This window comes from Hyperolius riggenbachi, chromosome 11 (genome assembly GCF_040937935.1).
Source record: "Hyperolius riggenbachi isolate aHypRig1 chromosome 11, aHypRig1.pri, whole genome shotgun sequence".
In the NCBI taxonomy this organism is placed as follows: domain Eukaryota; kingdom Metazoa; phylum Chordata; class Amphibia; order Anura; family Hyperoliidae; genus Hyperolius; species Hyperolius riggenbachi.
This window is the reverse complement of record NC_090656.1, coordinates 215,582,687-215,601,510: the sequence shown is the minus strand read 5'-3', so window position 1 is coordinate 215,601,510 and position 18,824 is coordinate 215,582,687. Positions and strand designations below refer to the sequence as shown.

General features: G+C 45.3%; 1 protein-coding gene across 1 annotated transcript in view; it reads right to left on the bottom strand.

The window, feature by feature from the left end:
• PRMT3 (protein arginine methyltransferase 3) overlaps positions 1-18,824 on the bottom strand; it is a 186,546-nt gene that overhangs the window by 66,278 nt on the left and 101,444 nt on the right. The window contains exon 13 of the mRNA XM_068261584.1: positions 15,759-15,845. Within this exon, the coding sequence (XP_068117685.1) occupies positions 15,759-15,845 (87 nt within the window). The remainder of the gene's footprint in view (positions 1-15,758; positions 15,846-18,824) is intronic.

Here is an 18,824-nt window from a genome sequence, read left to right as displayed (position 1 = left end):
ACAGTAAGAGTTGAGAAACTCCAGTTGTTATCTCTATACAAAAAAGCTATTAAGCTCTCCGACTAAGTTAGTCGTGGAGAGGGCTGTTATCTGACTTTTCTTATCTCAACTGTAAGTGAACTGTTTTTTTTTATCTGCCAGAGGAGAGGTCATTACTTCACAGACTGCTCTGAATGCTGAGTGTTGTGTAATCTGCACATATTAGAGAATGATGCAATGTTAGAAAAAACACTATATACCTGAAAATAAAAGTATGAGAATATTTTCTTTGCTGCTAATCTTCTAGTAATTATTCATAGTACACAACCAATTCATTATATCATATTTTTTTCCGCTTCAGTGTCTCTTTAAATACTACAATACAAGGTGGGAAAAGAACCAATCAGCTGTCAGATCAAAATGGCATCTAATTCCTCCTCAATGTCATTCTCATCGTTGGGTGGAAATAGGATGAAATGTAAAGCTTTTTTTTTTTTTTTCTCTCCGAAATTCAATTTGCAGGGTGAAAAGCAGGTCAGCCCTTCCAAAAAAGTGCTTTAGAGACGCATCGGGGAGGTGTGATGGGTACATCGTGCTGCATTCCTCTGATGGGAAAACCAAGTAAGAACGCGGCCTGGAGGTAATGAGAACAGCGGGTGACGAGGAAGATGGAATAGAGGCTGAGAGCGGAACATGGAGAGGACAGATAGTCAGGATCCTTCTGCTGCTCATATTGTCCCGATCAATAAAGAATCAGAATACAAGGAATCCAACCAAGAAATATTTTCTTTTTTTTTTTTAAAGGACAACTTCTGAAAAGGCCAATTAGGACTGTTCGTTAATTTAAAGTGTGATAAAACTCTGACATAACATTCAATAAAAATGTGTTTTCCTACTTTTTATTACCCAGTTATCATATTTGTTTTTCTGCACAGGTAATATTGTCTGTCTACAAATTACAAATTCCCAGAGTACAGTTTGTCTGCTCTGAAAGCTGCCATTGCATTTCATTGCACAACTGCTCTATTTATATATTAAAATGTTTGTAGTGATCACTTCTCTGCTCTCTGTTTCTACAGCAGAGAGAGAGCGAGCTCATTTTCAGCACAGCTAGGAATGTATACTAAATGTAGCAGACAAAGGAAGGTAAACAAACGATAATGTTATCACCTCTTCAGAGATATAACAGCAAACTTTCCACTGAAGAAGAAAGTGCGGTGTGTAACTGTTTGAATGCTGTTCTGCTACCAATTTGTTTTGCGGTAATAGATTTTATGCTGTAAGTAATCCTTTAGAGCAGGGGTCAAAAACCTTTTTGTCTGAGAGAGCCATACACGCCACATATTTTAAAATGTAATTCAATGAGAGTCATACAATATGTTTCAAACTGGGACAGTAGGGCTCAGGTCCCTGTTGCCATGGTATATGATGTGTATACAGTTGGTCTGCCGGGCAGCGGAAGTGTCAGACGCGTTTTCAGCTTTTCTTGGGTTTCAGCAACATCATCAAGTGACAGGCAGCCTATTGGGCCAATCAAAGTGCAGGGATCTCGTTCTACAAAGTTATTGGACCTATCAGGATCCAGGGTGGGACAGTTGGAGCAGCTGTTAGTTTTGGGGGGAGCGCGAGTAAGCTAATAGTGCGTGCTACAGCAGTAGGGTGCCTACTTTGAAAATGTTACTTGCGCTGCCACACTAAGCTGTGCAGCTTGAGCAGTATAGCTTAGTAAATCAACCCTACTGATTTGTCTGTGAGCCAGATGTAGCCATCAAAAGAGCCACATCTGGCTCCCGAGCCATCGGTTCCCTACCCCTGCTTTAGAGCAAAGAAGAAATGCTGAGTTTACATTTTATTTTACAAACTAAAGTTTCACATCAGTTATTTAGGTGAGTTACGAAGAACTAAAACTACCAAGATATTTTAGATTAGGCTTCAAGCCTCGTACACACCCACAACCCCTGTCACTCTTAAAGGACACCCGAGGTGAAAATAGACTAAGGAAATAAACAATTGTATCTATCCCCTCTCCTCCTAAAAATGACTTTTTAAGATATTCCACAGTTTTATTTTATATTTACATCTACTTTTTAAGTTTTACTGTTTTATTGTTTTTGCTCAATAACACATTTATTGGAGTATGCCAGAGCTAACATCTATTAACTATTGACCCTTTCTATCTCTTTGCTGCTCTCAGAAGCCATTTTCTGCTAGGAAAGTGTTTTATGCCTGGTACACACCATGCAATTTTCCATCAGATAGATAGGTCGATAGATAATTTCCGACAGACCTGATCAGATTTCCGATTGTTTTTCTGATCAATTTTCTCACTCAATTCATAAAAGGCTGTGCGATAAAAAAATCTGGTTGGGAAAATAATTGGTATTTTAGACTTGTGTGTGCTAATCCATAAAAATGTGCAGTAGAAGTTTGGTAATTTACCAAAGCCCATTGACAAAAACCTGTTCGGTAACAGCAGAGCAGTGTGGACCAGAGTTTATACTCACAAACGTGGGTTACCACAGAGGCAACCACTATATAGGCGGATGGGGATGTTATGACCTGATCCCACTCAGGTTAAGGCGACGCTCTCTGTAGATAGGAAACAAGGGGTAACACCCCTAAACCAAGAGTAGACTTGGCAATCGTCCTAGCTTGCTGAATGCTCACTGAGAGACATGCTCCAGTGCTGCTGGCCTAGCAAGGGCTGTATACAGTGCAAAACAATGGCAAATCGAATTGAATCCCGATCGGACATGTCAGATTTAATCGGATCGTAAATAGAATCGTAATCGAATCACACAAAGAATCGTATCGTGTAGATGGGGCTTAACCCCTTCACTATCACTACACTATTGTTGTAATGTTAATTAGCTTGATTTCCTTGTATGACAGAGTGTGTGCTGCAGGGCTGCAGGCAGCTGCTATGTGTCTGTGTGTGTGCTGTGCACAGACCAGGCCAGCTGCTGCCTGCTGGCCAGCTATTAGCCTTAGCTAGCTACAGTATGTTAGGTTAGGGATTAGGGACTAGGATTACTGTGTTATTGTGTAGTTAGTACAGTAGTCTTGCAGTCAGTGCTAGTTAGTTGTTAAGAGTAGTAGTACTACTGTGTTAGCTTACTACAGAACTGCTGTGCTGCAGAGCAGTGCCAGTGTGACAGTTAGTGTCTTCTCCTCTGCTGTCTGACTGTCACTCAGCATGTGGCACTTGGCACGTGGCCCTTGGCACGTGGCACTTTGCACGTGCCAAGTGCAAAGTGCCACCTGCAAAGTGCCATGCGCCAAAGGCCACATGCCAAAGTGCCACGTCCGGCATGCTCCTGGCAGACGTTACACCTGCTGCTGCTGCATTGCCCTGCTCCCTTTGCTGCTCCCACCGCCAGGGTGCCACAGGCCACTGCTGCTGTGCTGATACCACCTATATTTAACCCAAAACACAATTGCTGCGTAATTTTTTGGAGGTGTCTGGGCTGAAAACTGTCATGTCCCAGTTGTGCGGTTGGACTTTGGACACAATGTGGGCTGCACGACCGTGTCCAAAGTCCAACCGCACAACTGGGACATGGCAGTTTTCAGCCCAGACACCTCGAAAAAATTACGCAGCAAGTGTGTCGAATCGGATCCGGATTTTGAATAGGGGAATCTGAGCAGTACTGGTATTAAGGTATTTACTGCACAAGTCGGTAATTTACCTCACCGCTCGTTAATTTCAGCTTTTCATGCGGTAACAGGTTTTATGAATTGACATTTTCCTAAGTGCTCTGTAAAGTCAGCTGTTTTCTGCATTACCATATCCGGTAATGCTTTATGAATCGAGGTCAATATCTTAACATTTTGGCTATACCCTGTGCCCTTTTTTCCTGGAGCCTTTATTTGATGTATGCTGGGCAACCTGCATCATCATCCACACCACGATGTAAACCAGCCACCCGTTAAAAAGAACTCGACTGTGGCAATTTAAACGTCACCGACCTGCAGTCTAATGTGAGCTGCTGGATTATATTAGGGCTGAAGAAGCAGCAGTTAATTCTATGTCACCGCAGTGAATTCTTACGAAGGTTTAATTTTAGAGTGAAGTGTGAGTGGGACGAGGAGTCGATCAATCACTTAACGGTTCTTCAAGCACCTTCTGGTTGTCCAAGTGTTGCCCGCACAGCAGAAGTCCTATGAATATGCATTCCATGAACGCCAGGCCAGATTCTGACACAATACTGCTTTGTGCTTGCTATGCTGACAAGAACCGCTGATCTCTGTCAAATCCTACCAGGGAATAATAAATATGAATGTGACTATGTGATGCTGACATCCACAGAAGATGAGACTCACCCTACCAGGACTTCTCTTCCTTTGCTCAATTAGCCAGTCCTGACACCCACCGGCTCAGGGTACGTGCTACTCAAGTAATTTGGGCACAGAGCCCAATTGGTATATTGGGTGCCGCCACAGACCACAATGTAATTTCCAGTTATGACGGTGCAGGCAGAGTAATTTGGGTGTCGGACTTTGGCTGTTACATATGGCTAACGGCGGAGGCAGCAGCGGTGGTCGGTGAGTGGGGCATGGATTTCAGCTATCGGGTAGCAGTGCATGGAGTTTGCATAGGTGGTGGTGGGGGGTTGGTGTTATGTGTAAATGGTGGTGGGAGGTTGATGTTAGGTGTAGGCAGTGCGGGGTTAGGCATAGGTAGGGGAGTTGGTGTTAGGAGAAGGTGGGGCGGTTGAAGTTAGGCATCGGTGTGTGTGTGGGGCTAGTGTTAGGTGTAGGCAGTGTGTGTGTGTGTGTGTGTGTGTGTGTGGGGGGGGGGGGGGGTTAGGCATGGTAGTGGGGGTAGGTGTCAGGCATAGGTAGGGAAGTTGGTTTTGGGCGTAAACGGGGGGGGGGGGGGGGGAGGGAGGGTCAGTGGCACAGGTAGAGGCAGAGTACCTCTCTGTGATAGGCTGGCTCGGTGGCACAGGTAGAGGCAGAGTACCTCTCTGTCATAAGTTGGCTCAGTGGCATAGGTAGAAGCAGAGTACCTCTCGTTGTCATAAGTTGGCTCAGTGACAGTGGTAGAAGCAGAGTACCTCTCTGTGATAGGCTGGCTCAGTGGCACAGGTAGAAGCAGAGTACCTCTCTGTGATAGGCTGGCTCAGTGGCACAGGTAGAAGCAGAGTACCTCTCTGTGATAGGCTGGCTCAGTGGCACAGGTAGAGGCAGAGTACCTCTCTGTGATAGGCTGGCTCAGTGGCACAGGTAGAAGCAGAGTACCTCTATGTGATAGGCTGGCTCAGTGGCACAGGTAGAGGCAGAGTACCTCTCTGTCATAAGCTGGCTCAGTGACAGTGGTAGAAGCAGAGTACCTCTCTGTGATAGGCTGGCTCAGTGGCACAGGTAGAAGCAGAGTACCTCTCTGTGATAGGCTGGCTCGGTGGCACAGGTAGAAGCAGAGTACCTCTCTGTGATAAGCTGGCTCAGTGACAGTGGTAGAAGCAGAGTACCTCTCTGTGATAGGTTGGCTCAGTAGCACAGGTTGAAGCAGAGTACCTCTCTGTGATAGGCTGGCTCAGTGGCACAGGTAGAGGCAGAGTACCTCTCTGTGATAGGCTGGCTCAGTGGCACAGGTAGAAGCAGAGTACCTCTCTGTGATAGGCTGGCTCAGTGGCACAGGTAGAGGCAGAGTACCTCTCTGTGATAGGCTGGCTCAGAGGCACAGGTAGAAGCAGAGCACCATTCAGGTCACACAATGAGGGAGGTTGATGTTAGGTGTAGGCAGTGCGGGGTTAGGCATAGGTAGGGGAGTTGGTGTTAGGAGTAGGTGGGGGGGTTGAAGTTAGGCATCGGTGTGTGTGGGGGGCTAGTGTTAGGTGTAGGCAGTGCGTGTGTGTGTGTGTGGGGGGGGGGGGAAGGGGTTAGGCATGGTAGTGGGGGTAGGTGTTAGGCATAGGTAGGGGAGTTGGTTTTGGGCGTAAACGGGGGGGGGGGGGGGGGGGAGGGAGGGTCAGTGGCACAGGTAGAGGCAGAGTACCTCTTTGTGATAGGCTGGGTCAGTGGCACAGGTAGAAGCAGAGTACCTCTCTGTCATAAGCTGGCTCAGTGACAGTGGTAGAAGCAGAGTACCTCTCTGTGATAGGCTGGCTCAGTGGCACAGGTAGAGGCAGAGTACCTCTCTGTGATAGGCTGGCTCAGTGGCACAGGTAGAAGCAGAGTACCTCTCTGTGATAAGCTGGCTCAGTGACAGTGGTAGAAGCAGAGTACCTCTCTGTGATAGGCTGGCTCAGTGGCACAGGTAGAAGCAGAGTACCTCTCTGTGATAGGCTGGCTCAGTGGCACAGGTAGAGGCAGAGCACCTCTCTGTAATAGGCTGGCTCAGTGGCACAGGTAAAGGCAGAGTACCTCTCTGTGATAGGCTGGCTCAGTGGCACAGGTAGAAGCAGAGTACCTCTCTGTGATAGGCTGGCTCAGTGGCACAGGTAGAGGCAGAGTACCTCTCTGTGATAGGCTGGCTCAGTGGCACAGGTAGAGGCAGAGTACCTCTCTGTCATAAGCTGGCTCAGTGACAGTGGTAGAAGCAGAGTACCTCTCTGTCATAAGCTGGCTCAGTGACAGTGGTAGAAGCAGAATACCTCTCTGTGATAGGCTGGCTCAGTGGCATAGGTAGAGGCAGAGTACCTCTCTGTGATAGGCTGGCTCGGTGGCACAGGTAGAAGCAGAGTACCTCTCTGTGATAGGCTGGCTCAGTGACAGTGGTAGAAGCAGAGTACCTCTCTGTGATAGGCTGGCTCGGTGGCACAGGTAGAAGCAGAGTACCTCTCTGTGATAAGCTGGCTCAGTGACAGTGGTAGAAGCAGAGTACCTCTCTGTGATAGGTTGGCTCAGTAGCATAGGTAGAAGCAGAGTACCTCTCTGTCATAAGCTGGCTCAGTGACAGTGGTAGAAGCAGAGTACCTCTCTGTGATAGGCTGGCTCAGTGGCACAGGTAGAGGCAGAGTACCTCTCTGTGATAGGCTGGCTCAGTGGCACAGGTAGAAGCAGAGTACCTCTCTGTGATAAGCTGGCTCAGTGACAGTGGTAGAAGCAGAGTACCTCTCTGTGATAGGCTGGCTCAGTGGCACAGGTAGAAGCAGAGTACCTCTCTGTGATAGGCTGGCTCAGTGGCACAGGTAGAGGCAGAGCACCTCTCTGTAATAGGCTGGCTCAGTGGCACAGGTAAAGGCAGAGTACCTCTCTGTGATAGGCTGGCTCAGTGGCACAGGTAGAAGCAGAGTACCTCTCTGTGATAGGCTGGCTCAGTGGCACAGGTAGAGGCAGAGTACCTCTCTGTGATAGGCTGGCTCAGTGGCACAGGTAGAGGCAGAGTACCTCTCTGTCATAAGCTGGCTCAGTGACAGTGGTAGAAGCAGAGTACCTCTCTGTCATAAGCTGGCTCAGTGACAGTGGTAGAAGCAGAATACCTCTCTGTGATAGGCTGGCTCAGTGGCATAGGTAGAGGCAGAGTACCTCTCTGTGATAGGCTGGCTCGGTGGCACAGGTAGAAGCAGAGTACCTCTCTGTGATAGGCTGGCTCAGTGACAGTGGTAGAAGCAGAGTACCTCTCTGTGATAGGCTGGCTCGGTGGCACAGGTAGAAGCAGAGTACCTCTCTGTGATAAGCTGGCTCAGTGACAGTGGTAGAAGCAGAGTACCTCTCTGTGATAGGTTGGCTCAGTAGCATAGGTAGAAGCAGAGTACCTCTCTGTGATAGGCTGGCTCAGTGGCACAGGTAGAGGCAGAGTACCTCTCTGTGATAGGCTGGCTCAGTGGCACAGGTAGAAGCAGAGTACCTCTCTGTGATAGGCTGGCTCAGTGGCACAGGTAGAGGCAGAGTACCTCTCTGTGATAGGCTGGCTCAGTGGCACAGGTAGAAGCAGAGTACCTCTCTGTGATAGGCTGGTTCAGTGGCAAAGGTAGAAGCAGAGCACCATTCAGGTCACACAATGAGGGAGGTTGATGTTAGGTGTAGGCAGTGGTGTTAGGAGTAGGTGGGGGGGTTGAAGTTAGGCATCGGTGTGTGTGGGGGGCTAGTGTTAGGTGTAGGCAGTGCGTGTGTGTGTGTGTGTGTGTGTGTGTGGGGGGGGGGGTTAGGCATGGTAGTGGGGGTAGGTGTTAGGCATAGGTAGGGGAGTTGGTTTTGGGCGTAAACGGGGGGGGGGGGAGGAGGGTCAGTGGCACAGGTAGAGGCAGAGTACCTTTCTGTGATAGGCTGGCTCAGTGGCACAGGTAGAGGCAGAGTACCTCTCTGTCATAAGTTGGCTCAGTGGCACAGGTAGAAGCAGAGTACCTCTCTGTCATAAGTTGGCTCAGTGACAGTGGTAGAAGCAGAGTACCTCTCTGTGATAGGCTGGCTCAGTGGCACAGGTAGAGGCAGAGTACCTCTCTGTGATAGGCTGGCTCAGTGGCACAGGTAGAAGCAGAGTACCTCTCTGTGATAAGCTGGCTCAGTGACAGTGGTAGAAGCAGAGTACCTCTCTGTGATAGGCTGGCTCAGTGGCACAGGTAGAAGCAGAGTACCTCTCTGTGATAGGCTGGCTCAGTGGCACAGGTAGAGGCAGAGTACCTCTCTGTGATAGGCTGGCTCAGTGGCACAGGTAGAGGCAGAGTACCTCTCTGTCATAAGTTGGCTCAGTGGCACAGGTAGAAGCAGAGTACCTCTCTGTCATAAGTTGGCTCAGTGGCACAGGTAGAAGCAGAGTACCTCTCTGTGATAGGCTGGCTCAGTGGCACAGGTAGAGGCAGAGTACCTCTCTGTGATAGGCTGGCTCAGTGGCAAAGGTAGAAGCAGAGTACCTCTCTGTGATAGGCTGGTTCAGTGGCAAAGGTAGAAGCAGAGCACCATTCAGGTCACACAATGAGGACCCCCACACGCGCACACACACAGATAACACAATCTTTAAGAAGAATTTTTTTTCCTGCTACTCTGTTACAACTTCTGCTGCCTGTTTTGATATCATTGGTTTTATTTTCACACTGGAGCTCCACTTTAAAGTAAATTAATAAATACTAGTAGTGTTATATACTATATCTAAAACTACACAGCCTTAGAACTATTTTCTCTGCCCAAGACGATCGGTCAGAGTTTCCCTTTACGTCAGGTGATCCAGTAGGGAGCCAATGTCAAACCGCACACACGCGCTTCACAATCGTCACGAGCGCAGATAAATCATTCCGTCTGCTTGGGATATAATGCTACTTTGATCTTTACAGGAGCGTTTGGGCGTCTCACTATGTCCCCCCATTAATATAAATATAATTCTGTTCTGGAATTAAATACGACCAGATCAATTCTCATTCCATCAGCTTCCTGCGGCTCGGCGAAACGCCGTAATGAAAGGCGAGGGGGGGATGCGGCATGGAGGAGCCGCGTGGAAGAACGCCGCACGGGAAATCTCGGCGAGATTACAGCGATCGGAAAGCGTTGCAGTTATTATAATAGAACGACTGAGCATGACTTATTTTAGGAACAAGAGTACAAGATAAATAGAAATCTACCCCCCCCCCCCCCTTACTCTATCACAGGCTATTCTTGGTGCAGGCGGGGGAGGGGTGTCGCCCTCTTTGCGGTGATGGAGTGGATGGGTTTAGTTAGTGGCTGACAGTTCATTTATCATCTCCAGCTGCCCAACCTTGCAGCAAATGAACAATAAAGCACATCAGCCCCACTGAACAGGCTTTTTATGTACGAGAGCATAAATCGTACATGTGTGTGAAGATAAACACGCCGCCGTTCTCAGCAGACCCCTCCAAACGGCTGCAGCCGCTACCGCAAAGGGAGGGGCTAACAGAATGTACATTGTGTGCAGCTATACCAGCAGGAAGAGAAGAAAAGGAGGAAGAAGAAACAGAAGTGATAAGAGAGAGAGGATGCAAAGAGGAGAGTGAGGCATAGAGTGCCCTACTTCCTAAAAGTTTACTGGTTTTTGTTTTATTTCAGTTGCTCTGGTATTAGAAGTCTTTGGTCCTTCCACTAAAACTTACTTAAATGTAAAGGAAGGAGGGAAGGGAGGAAGGAGTGAGGGAGAGAAGGAAGGTACGAAAGAATGAGGGAGGGAAGGAAGGAAAGAGGGAAGGAAGGAAGAAGCAAAGCAAGGAAGAAACAAGGGAGGGAAGAAAGGAAGGAGGGAGGGATGAAAGGAAAGGAATAAAGGAAGGAAGGAAGGAAGGAAGGAAGAAACGAGGGAAGAAAGGAGGGAAGGAAAGAATAAGGGAGGAAAGGAAGGATGGAGGAAAGGAAGGAGGGAGGGAGGAAAGGAAGGAAGGAAGGAAGGAACGGAACAAATGGAAGGAGGGAAGGAATGAAGTAAAGATGGAAGGAATGAGGGAAGAAAGGAAGGAAAGAATAAGGAAAGAAAGGAAGGATGGAGTGAAAGAAGGAAGGATGGAAGGAAGGAAGAAAGTAAAAAAGAAAGAGTGGGACAAAAACAACAAACTAAGAGGGGGAAAGAGAGAGGTAGAGAGAAGGGAGATGGAAGGAAGAGAAATGGGAAAGAAGGTAAGAGAAATATGGGGGCGGGGGGGGGGGGGGGGGGCACAGAAAGCAAGGGTCAGAGAGAGGAGAGGTAGCAAAAGAGAAGTGAAGGGAAGAGAAAGAGGGACAGAAAGTGAGGAAGATAGTGAGGGGAGGGAAGTGAGGGTTGGGGGCACAAGGATAGAAAGTAGGAGAGAGACAGGGAGCAGGAGGCAGCATGACACACAAGACGCTGCACATGCTGATAGCCCAGCCTGGGAATCACATCTGAGCAATGCGGATGGAACTAGAGGAAGAGCAGACTGCTGCCGCAGTGTAATGAGGGGCCTGGGGGCTCAGCTCCATTTCCACCTGCAATGTCCTTAATACTGCGCAGAGACTTCCAGAGACCACCGGCCCACATCACACACTGCACACTGCACACAAACCAACAGCATAATAATCTATAAATAAAAACATGTCTTTGTTACAGCTGATACAAATCCTACAATAAATATGCACTGTGTCTACTTCCTGCTTTCATAGAAGCAGACAAATGGTTAACAAACAGAGTAGCTGCTCTGCCGAGGCAGCCAGCTGACAAAGCTGAGAGATCCAATTAAATTTGTGATCAGTCACAGATGAGGGGGAATTAGACAGGCTAAACTTTGTAAATACATACAGGGTGCATTTCTTTGTTTTCCTTCTGTCCAGTGTAGTTCTACTTTAACCAATTCACCACTAAGGGGGTTTTACCCCTTATGTACCAGAGCAATTATCAACTTTCTGTGCTCCTCCCTTTCATTCGCCAATAACTTTATCACTACTTATCATGACGACAAGTTCTATACCGCGTTTATTCCGCTACCAATTAGACTTTCTTTGGATGGTACGTTTCGCTAAGAATTATTTTATGCTAAATGCCTTTTAATGGGAATAATAAGAAAAAATTATTATTTCTCATGGTTCGGCCATTATACTTCTAAAATAATGCGTGCTACTATAATAGAAACCAACACATTTTATTTGCCCATTTGTCCCGGTTATTACACCATTTAAATTATGCCCCTATCACAATGTATGGCAACAATATTGGATTTGGAAATAAAGGTATATTTTTTCAGTTTTGCGGCCGTCACTTATTATAAGCCCTTTTTTGGAAACTGTATAATAATATACCCTCATGATATACATATTAAAAAAGTTGAGTCCCTAAGGTAACTATTTATGTATTTATCTTTTATGTAATTTTTTTTTTAATGTAAGTGTTTTAGTGGTAGCTATGGGAGGAGATGTAAGGGATTAATTAATTAATTAGTATATCAATGTAATGTGTATGTAGGTGTAATTTTACTATTTGTAAATTAGATGTCCCCCCCCCAGTTTATTTTGATTGTGTGCGTTTTACTACATACACACGTTACCAGAAGTAATGCGTGTATGCTTTCACTTTCTGTTCTAGTTAATGAAAATGGTGTCTCATTGATGCCGGTTTCATTGATCACTGGCAGTCAGATCAATGAATGAGAACTGCATTCCCATTCATTGATCTCTGGGATAATAGACAGCGGCGTAAACGCACGCGGGAGCACGCATGGGACCGAGCAAGAGTGCATGCAGTTGCAGAGATACATATATCTACGCCCCTGGAGCTAAGATGAAGATGAAGTCTCCGTGGGGCGTAGATATACTGTATGGGAAACATTAACTGGTTAACAAACATTAAAAACAGCCTTCATGCACAAAGACAGTCACCGCCATCCCGCGCTCAGCCATTCCTCTGCTGTCCCCTCCGTTATCTGACCAACCACTGTGCATGCGCGCCGCTGGCCTTGTGTGTTATATATAAAGCTCTGGCAGCCAGGAGGGTTCTGCGCATGCACTACAGCAATTTTTGCTAACTGCTCAAGCACAGAGCTCTCTCGGCCCTAAAAGCGTGATAGAGGATGCACATGGCACAGGGCCACGCATCCAGCATTGGAGGGGGAAGAAGCACCAGGTAAGTAAATGGGAAATTCTTTTCAGTTTAGGTTTCCTTTAACCAGTTTGCATTCCACGGTTTTTACCCCTTAAAGAGAATCTGTATTGTTAAAATCGCTCAAAAGTAAACATACCAGTGCGTTAGGGGACATCTCCTATTACCCTCTGTCACAATTTCGCCGCTCCTCGCCGCATTAACCACTTCAGGATTCTGCGTACGCTTAACTACGCCCCTGAATCCTGAAGTGGTTTCCATGGAAACGGCCGCTCGTATGAGCGGCCGTTCCATGTCAGTTCACGGAGGGTGTCTCCGTGAACACCCTGCGAGCCGCCGATCGCAGCTCGCAGGGTAAATGTAAACACGCGGGGAAGATCTTCCCCGGTGTTTACATATATATGGCGCTGCGCAGCAGCAGCGCCGTAGCTGAAGATCGGCGATCCCCGGCCTCTGATTGGCCGGGGATCGCAGGAATCTGATAGGCTAAAGCCTATCCTATCCGGCGCAGGACGGCTTTCCGTCCTGCGCCGCACACAGGGGACGGGAGAGGGAGGGAAGGAGGCAGAGGGAGGACTAGTGCTGCGGAGGGGGGCTTTGAGGAGCCCCCCCCGCTAGGCACAGCAGCGCGGCGGCGATCAGACCCCCCCAGCAGGACATCCCCCTAGTGGGGGAAAAAAGGGGGGAGGTCTGATCGCCCTGCCTGATTTCTGATCTGTGCTGCGGGCTGAAGAGCCCCCGCAGCACAGATCAGCCAAACCACCCGGTATCCGGAAGTGGTTAAAAGTGGTTAAAAAAAGTTTTAAAAAGTTTGTTTGTAAACAAACAAAATGGCCACCAAAACAGGAAGTAGGTTGATGTACAGTATGTCCACACATAGAAAAATACATCCATACACAAGCAGGCTGTATACAGCATTCCTTTTGAGTCTCAAGAGATCATTTGTGTGTTTCTTTCCCCCATGCACTGAAGTTTCAGGCTGCTCTTTTCTTCCTGCAAACAGCTTTGCCCTTGTTTGTAATAACTCAGTGTGTGAAAGCCCAGCCAGCTCAGAGGACGATTTATCCAGCTTGTAAAAGATAAGAGAGAAGAGAGAAGCTGCTCTAATCTAAATAACACACAGGCAGTGTGCAGAGAGGGGCCTGGAAGGGTGAGTTCAAAGCAGAACCACAACACTGAAGAACTTGGCAGCCTTCCAGACACAGGCCGACAAGTCTGACAGGGGAAAGATACATTGATTTATTACAGAGACAGTGATAGTATAAAGTGCTGCAGTTAGCCAGAACACATTAGAATAGCTTTTGGAACTTGTAGGATGATAAAAAACAGGATGCAATTTTTGTTACGGAGTCTCTTTAAAGGACCTCTGTCACGAAAATCTTAAAATTTAAAATACATGTAAACGCATACAAATAAGAAGTACATTTCTTCCAGCGTAAAATGAGCCATAAATTACTTTTCTCCTAAGTTACTGTCACAGTAAGTAGTAGAAATCTGACATTACCAACAGATTTTGGACTAGCCCATCTTCTCATGGGGGGTTCTCAGGGTTTTCTTTATTTTTAAAAGCACTCAGTGAATGGCAATTGCTCCGTCCAACTGCCAAAAAGTGTGCAGCCATTGAGGAGGATGGCCAGCATATTTGTATAAATCTTTTTCAGGGAGTGTCTTTATAAAGAACAAAGGCCATGCTGAGAATCCCCTATGGAGAGATGGACTAGCCCAAAACCTGTCGGTAAAGCCAGATTTCTACTACCTACTGTGAGTGACAGCAACATAGGAGAAAAGTAATTTATGGCTCATTTTACTCTGGAAGAAATGTACTTCTTATTTGTATGTGTTTCAAATGTTAAAATTTTTGTGACAGTTCCTCTTTAAGAATCCTGTCGCGTTTGATACTTTAGCTCTGTCGTATTTATACAGCAGTAACATTTAAACTACTTATGCCATCTTAGCGATATATAGCTCGTTTTTTTCAGTACCATCTAGGCTTTCTTTGGGTAATATTTTCTCCCAAAACTATTTTATTTTATAGTCATTTTATGGGGAAAATTAGGTATAAATGCAGAAAAAAAACATTTTTTTTTTCATTTGACACCCTTCTTAATTTTCACATCACACACCCCATAGTTATAAAATACATAAAAATGAATTCCTTGGCCCTTCCCAATTAGAAACGATACCCCATATGCCATATTTTATTACTAATTGAGCATGTGGTAGACCGTTATCCCAAGCCTGCGCGCGTTTCTGGTGATCGGATGCGGTCGCTATGGTGAGGGCCATAGTGCTCTACAGATGCATCACTAGATAATGGCAGAGCGATTCATCTGTAGAGCATTGCGGCCCCAAACTTTCGCCCTAGCGATCGCATTCGATTGCTACAGATGGCAGTCATTAATAGTTTATAAACAGGTAAAGGTATTTTTTAGGGGTTAGTAATGGGTTAATAGGCTAGGCTGGGGTTAAAAATTAACTAGGGATTAAAAAAAACAACATTTATTTTATTTTATTGGGACTGTGTCAATTTTTTTTTTTACTTTTCAAACTTTTTTTTCCTAACTTTATTGAATGATTGTTGCTATTAGGTAGCAACAATCATTCACAGGACCGTGCATGCGCATGCGGCGGCTTTTAATGCAGGACGTAAAAATAAACATGAGCACTAATTAGGACGTAGCATCAATGTCCTGGAATCTTAAAGGATACCACAACTGAAATGTGACATAATGAGATAGACATGTGTATGTACAGTGCCTAGCACACAGATAACTATGCTGTGTTCCTTTTTTTCTTTCTCGGCCTGAAAGAGTTAAATATCAGGTATGTAAGTGGCTGACTCAGTCCTGACTCAGACAGGAAGTGACTACAGTGTGACCCTCACTGATAAGAAATTCCCCTTTTTTACCTCTTTCTTGCTCTCAGAAGCCATTTTTTGCTAGGAAAGTGTTTTATAGTTGGAATTTCTTATCAGTGAGGGTCACACCGCAGTCACTTCCTGTCTGAGTCAGGACTGAGTCAGCCACTTACATACCTGATATTTAACTCTTTCAGGCAGAGAAAGAAAAAAAGGAACACAGCATAGTTATCTGTGTGCTAGGTACTGTACATACACATGTCTATCTCATTATGTCACATTTTAGTTGTGGTATCCTTTAAGTCATTATGGACCAAAGACTTTTCCACAAAACAAGCAATGATCACTGTGATTGGCTCACAGTGATCACAGGGTCAGGAGCCAATGAAATTGACGTAGTCGTAACGGCATACGCAGAGCGCTCTCGGCCGCACACGCGCAAGTGTACCTGCATTTCCTGTTTTGTAAAGAAAGAAAAAAAATCTATCTTACCGTACACACTCCGTCCCCTGTTATTGACAGCGAGAACTCTGAGGAAAAATCCAGATCTTTCACAGTGGTGGTCTGGCAGTCAATGTCCTGAGAGAGGAATGGAAGGAAAGACACTGAAATAAAACACCTTTACTTCACAAGGGTCTAAGAATATGAGCTGCTGCTGGTCAGAGATTTACAAAATACACTGCGCCTGTGCTGAACTCCAGCCGTATTAACAGCATGACTCTTGTTTCTTGTCCTAAACAAGTCAAATAGTAGAATATTTTCTCACAGAGACAAGTTAAACTTGTTAATGGTTTAGGCAAGATGCTCAATGTCAGTGAAATTATAAGTTCACAAAGTACACTTTTTTTTTGCTCTGAAAGCGGACTTTGCTTTTTATTCATAACTGCTTTATTCATCTTCTAACTTAAAGAGGAACTCCAGTGAAAAGAATGTAATAAAAAAAGTGCTTCATGTTTACAATAATTATGTATAAATGATTTAGTCAGTGTTTGCTCACTGTAAAATCTTTCCTCTCCCAGATTCAAATTCTGACATGTTTTACATGGTGACATTGTTACTGTGGGCAGGTTATGTAGCTGCTCCTAGCTGTTTTGGCTGTTAGAGACAGCTGTAAACAGCTATTTCCCACAATGCAACAAGGTTCACAGACAGGAAACTGCCAAGAGTACCTCGGTCCTCAGAGCTTCCTGTGGGAGGGGTTTCACCACAAAATCAGTCATGCAGCGCCCCCTGATGGTCTGTTTGTGAAAAGCAATAGATTTCTCATGTAAAAGGGGTTATCAGTTACTGATTGGGATAAAGTTCAATTCTAGGTCGGAGTTTCTCTTTAAAGGAGTTATCAGGGAAAATAGTAAAAATAAGCTTTACTCTCCTGGGGCTTTCTGCAGCCCCTTGCAGTCAACTGTCCCACGCTGTCACCTCCGCTCCCCGCCCGGTATTCAGGCCGACCGCAGGGATGGCCTTACTGAGGCTGCGCAAAGTGCCGCTGTCAATCATGGCCACGTGGGCCGTGGCGAACTGCGCAGACGCAGTAGTTCTGCCTGACAACTGCCTACTTTAGTTACGACTAAAATGGCCCTGTTCCCTACAATTCACATCGCTTTCTACGAGTAATTAAAAAAAATCACTTAAAAGCTATGGAATTGCAATAATGTCAGACAATTCTTATCAGGAAAGCAGGAGACAGAAGTGTGACAGTCCTGTCATGTGAATGTGCAGACATGAGGTGTAACAGCTTGGGGAATTCACAGTACTTTTGTTTCAAATGAAAACAATTATACTTCTTCATGTGGATAGCAACTTGAACTAGTGCATGGTTTCAAAAACAGCTGTGTTTTCCCAAATGAGTAGAACTCAACATAAACGACCTACAAAACTGCCTAGGCTTCACATCCCTCAGAGGAGCTCACAATCTAACCCGACCCATAGTCATAGCCTAGTGTCCTACCCTATTATTATTATGTATTTGTATAGCACTGACATCTTCTGCAGCACATTACATAGTACATAGTCATGTCACTGACTGTCCTCAGAGGAGCTCACAATCTAACCCGACCCATAGTCATAGTGTAATGTCCTACCATATTATTATTATGTATTTATATAGCACTGACATCTACTGCAGCACATTACAGAGTACATAGTCATGTCACTGACTGTCCTCAGAGGAGCTCACATTCTATTCCTACCATGGTCATAGTGTAATGGTCTAACATATTATTATTATGTATTTATACAGCAGTGACATCTTCTGCAGCACTTTACAGAGTACATAGTCATGTCACTGACTGTCCTCAGAGGAGCTCACAATCTAACCCGACCCATAGTCATAGTGTAATGTCCTACCATATTATTATTATGTATTTATATAGCACTGACATCTCCTGCAGCACACAGCGTACATAGCCATGTCACTGACTGTCCTCAGAGGAGCTCACATTCTATTCCTACCATGGTCATAGTGTAATGGCCTAACATATTATTATTATGTATTTATACAGCACTGACATCTTCTGCAGCACTGTACAGAGTACATAGTCATGTCACTGACTGTCCTCAGAGGAGCTCACAAACTAATCCTACCATAGTCATAGTCTAATGTCCTACCGTATTATTATTATGTATTTATATAGCACTGACATCTTCTGCAGCACATTACAGAGTACATAGTCATGTCACTGACTGTCCTCAGAGGAGCTTACAATCTAATCCTACCATAGTCATAGTGTAACGTCCTACCATATTATTATTATGTATTTATATAGCACTGACATCTCCTGCAGCACATTACAGAGTACCTAGTCATGTCACTGACTGTCCTCAGAGGAGCTCACACTCTAATCCTACCACAGTCATAGTGTAATGTCCTACCATATTATTATTATGTATTTATATAGCACTGACATCTCCTGCAGCACACAGCGTACATAGCCATGTCACTGACTGTCCTCAGAGGAGCTCACAATCTAATCCTACCATAGTCATAGTGTAATGGCCTAACATATTATTATTATGTATTTATACAGCAGCGACATCTTCTGCAGCACATTACAGAGTACATAGTCATGTCACCCACTGACTGTCCTCAGAGGAGCTCACAATCTAATCCTACCATAGTCATAGTCTAATGTCCTACCATATTATTATTATGTATTTATATAGCACTGACATCTCCTGCAGCACTTTACAATATACATGTCACTAAGTGTGTGAAAGATGCTGGTGTAATATAAATAAAAAATAATAAATTTACAAAATGTGTAGCATTGGTATACCCACTACAACCTCATAAAAAAACATGAATGTCAATCTTAGTCAGATTCGCTCTCCTTAATGGCGTATACCATTGTCTGTATTATTATGTACCCCATGTTTGTTTCTTACTTGTTTGTCTGTATTATTATGTACCCCATGTTTGTTTCTTACTTTGTACAGCGCCACGGAATATGTTGGCGCTTTATAAATCAATAATAATAATAAGCGAGGTAAAGGAACTGGTGTTGATATGTGAAATTGTTTTTCATGTTTATTGAACGGAGATGGAAACATGTTCAGCAA